This window comes from Zingiber officinale, chromosome 5A, assembly GCF_018446385.1.
Source record: "Zingiber officinale cultivar Zhangliang chromosome 5A, Zo_v1.1, whole genome shotgun sequence".
Classification (NCBI taxonomy): domain Eukaryota; kingdom Viridiplantae; phylum Streptophyta; class Magnoliopsida; order Zingiberales; family Zingiberaceae; genus Zingiber; species Zingiber officinale.
The window spans coordinates 126,310,176-126,319,056 of NC_055994.1; the positions used below are offsets into that span (position 1 = coordinate 126,310,176).

Below are 8,881 nucleotides of genomic sequence, written 5' to 3' on the forward strand. Positions count from 1 at the left end.
AAATGATCGTTTTTCTTTTAGTAAGCTCAGCGTTCAGATAATAATGACGATGCCCAATAGATGGATTGAACTTTGAAGTGTAATACGGCTTTACTTTCAAAGTCAGAAACAAGAAAATATGTGCCTGCTTTTTTCTCTTTTTTTTTTGTTGTTCTTCTTTTTAACACAGTCTCATTGATTGGAATCAGGCCATGCAATGGAACAGGGACTGAGCTCTGTTTTGAATCTATGCGTCTCGTGAAAAATTATTGAGCTCCAATCAAACAAATCAACCTGGTACAGAAAATGACCCTTGATCCAATTTGGACCATGCAGCAAAGCTTTGTCCCAAGATTGGAGGTAAAGCAGATGTTGCAAATGGCTGAGCATATTCAATGCTCTGAAAAGGAAAAGGAGAAGTTACTATTTCTTTGGAGTTCAAAATGGGAGATTTTCCAACTACTTCCACTATTCTGAATCCGAAATGAACCTCAAGGGCAGATGATCGAACTGATTGATTACGTTATTTGGCAAACTCACAATGAATATTGTAATATCTGCACCAAGAAACTCAATGGAGAATGAATCCTATTGATTGAGAGCAGTGCATGCCATGGAGAGTGATGGGAGCTTGGAGATTGCAGTAATAGAAGGACCACGGCTGGTTAAAGTCTGATATAAATGGAGATTCATATCAAATGGACCACAAATCAATGGCTCAAATGATCTAAATCTTTATTATCAGAAAACTACTATGTTGTTCCGAAAGTTTTTACCTCTGAATAGGTATAGATAATTGATTTCAGAATGCATTCATTTCTTGCCTGTACAAATTTACCTGCTTTTTATTCCTGCAGGTTACAGCTTGTGGCCAATAGATACATTAAATACTTTACCATAGAGATTTATTGGCTGTGTAGCTTTTGTTTGGAGCTTCGTGCAGTTTCAGCTCCTTTATTCTTTTATGGCTGCAAAAAAAATGAAGAAATAATGTTACCGTACCAAATTATTGATCCAAATAAACAACTAAAGTTGGTTATGTAACTTTAATGCGAGATACACTCAATATGCATCATGATCTTACTTGCATTGTTAATCAACTAAAGTTGGTATTACTTATGATTCTTTTAAAATTTTATTTAATTAAATAAAATTAGTTTGTTTAGGATGTTCATGTCTCCTCAACCTTCTGTCTACTATTTTTTTTTTTATTGAATTTTATTATTTGAAAGCAGTTTCGTTTTTCCATCCCCTTCATGGCGTCGATCCTTTTGGCTTACAAACCCAAACCTTCCCTTTCCTTTCCTTGTTTATGAATACATCCTCCTCCTTGCCCTTGCACTGTTCCACTCTCTCCAGGGATTACATCCTTTGAAGATGTCCATCCTGTGGGAAGGAGTCGCATTTGGATGAGGGGGGAGGGAAGAGGGAGAAGGACCTTCTTTTTATAGTAAAGTTTCCATCTTTACCATTCTCTTCGTGTTTATCCTCTCTATGGCTCCAAGCTGTGACTATGCGTCTTCTATCCTCTTCTGCGTCGAGGACAACAGTTGCATCCTGGACTTCGATGATGAGGGCGACGACGCAGCGGAGGATAACCAGTTGATTTGGCTTTCTGAAACACAAAGGTGCCATTTTTATGGAGATCCTTGCATCAATTTGCCGCCGCAATCCGATGATTACTTGGGTATCTTGATTCAGAGGGAGTCCGAACATATGCCGAGGGAAGACTACGGTGTGAGGTTGCGTTCTGGGGCATTGGACTCGTCCATTCGCAGAGATGCCATCGATTGGATTATGAAGGTAGATTCTTCTTTAACTCTCTTCTGCTAAATCTCCTTCTAGATTATTAACATTTAATGTACTTTCTTATGCTTCGCATAAATTTTGCCGATTTTTGTTGTCGATGTATCTTCTTGACGTTGTTGAACCTGTGTCACAATTAACTAATCATTGTGTAACAGTTTCCTTTTTTCCTCTCCCTTTCCATCTGTTTGCTTTGGTGCAGCAAATGGCTTCATGTATCTCTTTTGGCTATTTATTCATTGTGTTGCTCTACATTACTGCTCTTGTCTCACATTTTTTTTTTGTTTGATAAATGCATTCTGAGTTGCATTTGCTTGCACATTGACCAGGTTCATGACCATTATAATTTCGGGCCTTCGAGTGCCTATTTATCTGGAAATTATTTGGATCGATTTCTCTCCAATTATGAGCTTCCGGTAAGAACATTCATGTAATCTTTGGTGTCTCAAGTTGTTAGGTTATTTGGAATCATTCATCTAATTGTTTGATTTGGCCTGCCCTATCTTTGATTGTAGAAAGATAAGGATTGGATGATACAACTCCTATCTGTAGCTTGCCTATCCTTGGCAGCCAAAATGGAGGAAACCGAAGTTCCTCTATCCTTGGATTTGCAGGTGGTTAAGATTACAAGTCAGAACTAGGGCAATATGTTCCATTTTTGTGAACTTTGCTGATTTTTTTTTTCTTATGTAGGTAGGTGAAGCCAAATATGTGTTTGAGGCTAGAACTATTCAGAGAATGGAGCTTCTGGTTTTGAGTACCCTTAAATGGAGGATGCAAGCTGTAACTCCTTTCTCTTTTATGGATTTCTTCCTTCATAAATTCAATGGTGGAAATGTGCAAGATAAAGTGGTGGTGTCTCAGTCAATTGAACTCATATTGAGTATTATTAGAGGTAGAGTTCATCAAAGCCCTAAAATCTGATCTCTCTTTCTTTTATGTATAGAAAATGGAGAATCTGGCCAGCAAAATCTCGTCGATGTCTTAAAAACTTGTATTATCTTAATCGAGAGCATGTATTACAATAATACCCAGCAAATAAAATAGACTAAAGGGACTAAAGTCTAATGTCTACCTCTTAAACACTGAGCAGTGGATGCACGTTATGATCCTATGGCTAAGTCTGAATCTAATGCTATGCAGAAACTGATTTCTTAGCATTCAGATCTTCTGAAATTGCTTCAGCTATCTCACTGTTAGTTTTAGGAACTGTGGATATCGATAAGGCAGTGGCCAGTTGCAGCTATGTTTCTAAGGTATCTGTTTCTAGTATCTTCATGTAGTTTTTATTCTCTTAACTAGTTATTTCTTGATTGATATACACCATGTATTTGTTCTCTTGGATGAAGATCTTTACTTTGATGAGCTGTGGTTTGCTGCAGGAGAAGGTCATTAGATGCTATCAAACAATTAAGAATATGGAGTTGATGAGTAGTAGGCCACTTAATTATGATAGTATATCATTTGCCTCTACGCCACAAAGCCCGATCGGTGTTCTTGATGCTGCATGCTTGAGCGATAATAGCGATGACATAGCTGCTGAATCAGAGACACGCAGCCATAATTCTTCTGCAAGCAAGAGAAGGAGAATAAGCAGGATCTAAATGAACCTTGCAACCACTACTATATTTGGAGCCTTGTTACTGTCAAAGTAGTTTACTTGGGTACTTTTATGTTGGTGTTTTATGGTGGCAATGACCTTGTAGAACACCTCAATCAAAAAAGAGGAAAGATAAATCAACAACTTATCCGACAAAAGGAAGGAAATCTCTCAATCAGATGCTGAACTGACATCTAGTAGGCAGAACCTTCAGATCCTTGATTAAAAGAATTCAGCAACAGTTCGTAAGGTTGGTGGAAACAATCTCTAGTTCTCTGTTGGTTCTGTTCTTCTTCTTTCCTTCTGGCCTCATTCTCTCAAAGCATCTTGTGTCATTTGGAACGATATGTATTTCCTAAGATACACCGTTGTTGTGATTTGAACTTGTTTCCATGGTAATTCCTAATGCTGAAACTGAGAAGCTGGCTCTTTCTTCATGAAACTTTTATGGTTTAGGAATTCTCCTTCGCAATGATTTCATTGAACATGAGTAGTCTGGTCTACCACCACTTCATTCATTATGTTTCAACCTTCTATGATGGATAAAGATTGTGGTTTATTTCACAGAGAAACAATCGGACAGCAAACCATTAGTTTATCAAAACAATAGAAAGTTTCTTATGAGCTGGATTTTTGTTTTGATTGAAGGTTATAGATATATAGATTGATTATCTTGTCAGCAGTTTAGGCTTAGCTTTTGGGATCACCTGCATCATAAATGTTAAGAAAGCAAGACAAAAATATTGTTTTGGTTCAGGGAGAAGATTTATGACAAATGTAGTAGGGTACCTTATGGTTGGAGGAGCTCAGCAATATCCGTACATTGGCTACCTTATACATAACAGTAATCTGATAGTGATGGTCAATAATAAGTTCTACTGACGATGCTATTAATGATGAAATCTGCACCCGTTTTTGTTTTTTGTTTTTTGTTTTTTTTGTTTGGCAAATATTAAGTTTTAAAAATATTTTTCCAAGTTTAATTATTTTAAAAGACATTTGACAATCATATTAATTGAGAAATGCTCTCGTCTTCCTCTATTCGTGTAAAAAGTAACATCGTCTGTTCTTGCAAGAATCGAGATCACCGCGATCAGTTTTCGCTCAGTAGAATTATGATCATTAGCCAGTAAAATCAAGTCATTTTCTCTCGTGGCACATTGACAAATATTGTTGATATATAGAAGTAGTGTATGTTAATTGATCGGAACTGCTTGGCAACCTCAAGCAATCTGAACATTGCGATGATCAAGAGCTGCTTTTTCTTCCTTCTCCTTCTCTGATTGCCTGTACTCTCCGTAGGAGTAGGAAGCCAAACCCCAAAGCGCCAGTACAAGGGCCATCCCCTTCTCGCTGCTAAACCTCTCCCCCAAGAAGACGACGCCTAACAGCTCCGTCACCGGAATGAACACCGCGATGAGGACGCCGGCGAGCAGCGTGTTCACGCAGAAGATGACTCCTACCGTGCCCAGGAAGAAGAACTGCCAGAAGACGGCGCTGCAAACAAGAACCAAATAGTATCTCATCTCTCCCAGTCCAAATTCCTTCGCCTCCTCGGGAATCGCCTGCGACTCCAAATCAAGAAGGAAAAATAACAATGAACCACCCCTGTTTGGATTCGTTATGGAACTGAATATTTAATTAATTTGTTCATGAGTGCCGGTTGAGATTACGATTTGGCCTTTAATTTTTTCTTTTAGTGGATTGGTTACTTGGAATTAACGCTGTTCTTGTTGGTTGTTCCACTAGCAATGTGGTCGATTGGAATCACGCATCGCACCTGGAAATCCTTATTGAGAAGCATCCCGCCCATGCAAAATGAGGAAGCGAATATTCCGATCGCCAGTTGCATCTCCAGCACCAGCGTGTACGTGATCGCCTGCTTCGCCTTGGCGTACATCAGCTCCACCAACGGCAGGATGAGGCCGTAGAGCGCCGCCGCGGCCAGGGTCAGCGCGAACCCCACGTAGTACTCCTTCCTCGTCTCGTTCTCAGGCCGGTCCGACCTTACGTGCAGCCCCAGTATCGCCGCGCCCACCGTCAGCAGCCCCACCGCGTTGATCGAGTAGGCCGTGAAACGCTGTTTCAAGATGAGGAACGAGAACAGGGCCGTGAAGGCGAGTTGGGTGGAGACGAGGAGGGCGGAGGTGGAGACGGGGAGGAAGGAGAGGCCGTAGACGTAGAGGAAGTCGTCCGTGCCGGTGAGGAGGCCGACGGCGGCGCAGGAGAGGACGAGTCGCGGGGTGATGAAGAAGAGCTCTGTGTGCCGGCCGCTCAGGCGGCAGCGGAGGTAGGAGCAGAAGAGGGCGACGAGGATGACGGGCCAGCCGGCGGTGCCGAGCCAGCTGGATAGCCAACGGCGCTTGCCGCCGCAGCGGAAGTAGAGGCGGACGAGGAGCGGGCCGCCGGTGTTGCCCAGCGCCATTAGGATCACGTTGAGGAGGATGAGCGGCGCCCTCCGCTGGTGGCCAGACTTATCCCCCTGCTCGTTGTTGGAGGCTTGTCCTTCCGTATCCATGGAGTGATCGACCATGGAATTGGACAAAATATTACCGCTAGTGCTGTCAGCTGTGTATATAATTAAGCACGTAAGAACTCGATCTGCGAGTGACCACTAGATAGAAAGCACTGAGAGCTTTAAATATAAAACAAAGGGAAGAGATTTGGGAGAAAAACAGAGTCAAACAAGTGCTTGAATTGAATTGTCAGGATGATCAATCGAATTGAGTTGGGCCACAAGGAAGAAGCTAAACTTCAGAAATTTAACCTAATTAGCAGTCGGGTCCGGAATTAGAGTTCATTGAATTCAGAATTCAAAGTTGTTCGAAATTCAATTCATAATCCGAGAGTTAAAAACAGAACTATGAGGTGCTCGGGAACATGATTCAGACGCATGAGGTGCTTGAGAAATATGTGTTCGGTAGGTAGGCGTAGAGTAGAATAGTACTAAGAAAAGAGAGAGTGTGAGTTTGATTTGGCATTATGGGCGGAGATTTCGGATGATCATTGCAGGTGAAAATCAGATATATTGGATTTGGTCAAAAACTCGACTCGAACAGCAAGGTCATCCGACTCCCCCTCAACCTAGAAATCCGACTCCAACAGCTCAGTCATCCGACTCTCCCTTGGCGGGGTCATTCGACTCCCCCTCAATTCAGAAACTCGATTCTAGCAAACAGGACTTGCATCCTATATGGCTCGTTGGCAACCCCGGTCTAGAAGTCCAACTTTAACAGCTCAGTCACCCGACTTCCCCTTAGTTCAGAAACCTCACTCTAATATCGGAGTCACTCGGACTCCCTCTCAATTTAGGATTTAGGAAGAAATAGAAAAACACAAAGGAAGAAAAGATATGATAGAGCTCCCTTCCATGAGTATTTCTCTCTTTTATTATTGGCACTTTTAAAAAAAAATCTACAATCATTTCAGATTTTATAATTACATCTTTTTAAATTATTTTTTTATTCAAAAAATACTAATATTTTTTTTTACTAATTGAAGTGGGGCCCTATGCGCCGACCTCGCCTTGACCACCCTAGGGCCAGTCATGGACACACACCAGACCCCACGGGTCATCCAAGTTGGTATGTAGCGGGTGTTGCCACAATGAGGTCGTAGGGTCGATCCTCGGGGCAGCTAGGGAATAAATCCCCTATCCTCGTATTACACCATGTCCGTCACATGCTCGCTCGGATGCTGCGATTTACCTCCCTTGTGATGGCCTTGGGTCGGGTATGGCGAGGGCGTTGGGGCGAGCGTTTCGCCTTTTTGCCATAATGGATACACACACTACCATTTAAACTCTTTTACTGCACCACTTTCATCTTCTCTTAGTCCCTATGCTAGCTTGAGCATCGGAGTGGTCATGCCGAGTTCAATCTCTATGTCCATTCTAATCTCTGATTGAATGTTGTAGATATCCTAAGTGATCTCATCATCATCAAAGCTCTCAAGATCTTCCCTTCAACAGTCTGCCTCCTGTTGACTCACCATACCACGATCTCAGATGGGAACAAATTAGCGCTGTCTGTGGAAAACTCGTCTAAATTGAGACGTTGAGATGGATCCTAGGAGAACTATTGTGCCCTAACTCTATAGACATGGCCTGAGGTGAAACTATTACCATGGCCTGAGGAGATTTCCAAATACTAATTAATCAAGTAGTGCAGCATGTCCTGCAAAGACTCCCTCCCACGAATCCTGCTCCTAAAGAAGTACCTAATGCCTCGACTGAGGTGTTGTCGATCCCCATCCGAGTGCCAATATGCTGGCCCCCCTGTCGTCTTTGCCAAGCCACGGAGTAAGATTATGATCCCACCTAAGGAGCACTCAGATGGCTTAAGGGCAGGACAGATGCCTCCCTCAAACTAGAATAAAGGCAAGGAATCTGTACATGCCGAAGAAAGGGGTTCCCAAGGCACACCTTTCTCAAGTCATGTTAACTACCATGTAATTTCCGGACACCTCAACTCGGGGATACACATGTTTAGCTGACCCTAAGGACCATCTAGGCCGATTTGAGAATGCTTCCCTACTTTATAAGTACACCGATGATATCAAGTGTCGAGTCTTTTTAACTACTCTCTCAGGCTCTATTCAACAAAGGTTTAACTGCCTCTCATCTTCATCCATCCAAACCTTCGTCAACTTCAAGGGCGCATTCCCGCATTATTTTGCCAGCAGCAAACAGTACCATAAGATATCACTCAACTTATTCGCCTTGAAGCAGACATCTAAAGTGAGAGACTACGTACATATAGCGATTTAACAATGTAGTCTTGGATGTGCCCTTGGCCACCTCTGAAGTTCTCGTAAGCACCTTTTCCAAAGGTCTACAGGAAGGAGACCTCTTCCGATCTCTAGTGAAGAAGTGTCTGACAACTTTTGACTATCTCTTAGGTCGAGCAAAGAAATATATCAATGTGGAAGAAACTCAAGTTACAAGGAAAAAGAAGGTCAACACTAGTGGCTTGACGTTAGTGCAAGGCTCCCCAGTCACCTCTTTAGCATAAGGAGACACTCCTTCACCACTAGTATGTCCTAGTCAGGGTAATTAGGAGAGAGTACAAACTATAAAAGTAACTCTGACTTCTGACTTAGAGTCGGGAAGGTTGGACACTGAGAAGTCGAAATGATATTACATTTATCATCTGTCTTGTGGGCACTACGCTCATGAATGCTGATAGTATGCTAGAGAACTTTGTCATGTTACTGAGGAATCTACCAGATAATCATCTCTTGTTCCCTCTTGGTAATCGCTAGTTAGGCACACTAGAGGAGAGAACTCAGAGCACCGAGCCCACTATAGAAGAGAATCGCATGATAGTTGAACCAATCATCAAAGGGACACACCCCTCAGGAAGAGCTCTTGGTCTCGAGAGCCAAACTAGCATTGGCAGGGCACTTGTCCTAAAGGTGCTTGAGAAGATCTCTCGCGTTGAAGAGACATCAACATAGTCTCCAGAGACTCAATTGAGAAGGACTCAAATCGAGCTT

At 42.3% G+C, this 8,881-nt stretch overlaps 2 protein-coding genes across 3 annotated transcripts; one reads left to right on the plus strand and one right to left on the minus strand.

The window, feature by feature from the left end:
* Positions 1-1,219: 1,219 nt before the first annotated feature.
* On the plus strand, positions 1,220-3,784 carry LOC121981648 (cyclin-D4-1-like). Its single transcript, XM_042534264.1, has 6 exons — positions 1,220-1,782; positions 2,115-2,201; positions 2,301-2,399; positions 2,479-2,680; positions 2,929-3,041; positions 3,168-3,784. Exons 1-6 carry the CDS (start codon positions 1,474-1,476, stop codon positions 3,387-3,389), a joined length of 1,032 nt encoding a protein of 343 aa, XP_042390198.1. The 5' UTR covers positions 1,220-1,473; the 3' UTR covers positions 3,390-3,784.
* Positions 3,785-4,425: 641 nt separating this feature from the next.
* Positions 4,426-5,949, minus strand: LOC121983215 (purine permease 3-like). 2 transcript variants are annotated; one of them, XM_042536170.1, is made up of 2 exons: positions 5,166-5,946; positions 4,426-4,950 (listed from the first exon to the last, which is right to left on the minus strand). In XM_042536170.1, exons 1-2 carry the CDS (start codon positions 5,916-5,918, stop codon positions 4,609-4,611), a joined length of 1,095 nt encoding a protein of 364 aa, XP_042392104.1. In that variant the 5' UTR covers positions 5,919-5,946; the 3' UTR covers positions 4,426-4,608. The 2 variants fall into 2 exon arrangements, with proteins under 2 accessions (XP_042392104.1, XP_042392105.1); XM_042536171.1 differs by having other exon boundaries at positions 4,600-4,882; positions 5,166-5,949.
* Between the last annotated feature and the right edge of the window lie 2,932 nt (positions 5,950-8,881).

Coding starts and splice junctions, on each gene's coding strand:
- LOC121983215 (XM_042536170.1), bottom strand. CDS start 5,918: ATGGTCGATCACTCCATGGATACGGAAGGACAAGCCTCCAACAACGAG. Junction 4,951..5,165: donor TTCTCAATAAGGATTTCCAG/GTGCGATGCGTG, acceptor TTGGAGTCGCAG/GCGATTCCCGAGGAGGCGAA.
- LOC121981648 (XM_042534264.1), top strand. CDS start 1,474: ATGGCTCCAAGCTGTGACTATGCGTCTTCTATCCTCTTCTGCGTCGAG. Junction 2,202..2,300: donor TCTCCAATTATGAGCTTCCG/GTAAGAACATTC, acceptor CTTTGATTGTAG/AAAGATAAGGATTGGATGAT. Junction 2,681..2,928: donor CATATTGAGTATTATTAGAG/GTAGAGTTCATC, acceptor AATGCTATGCAG/AAACTGATTTCTTAGCATTC.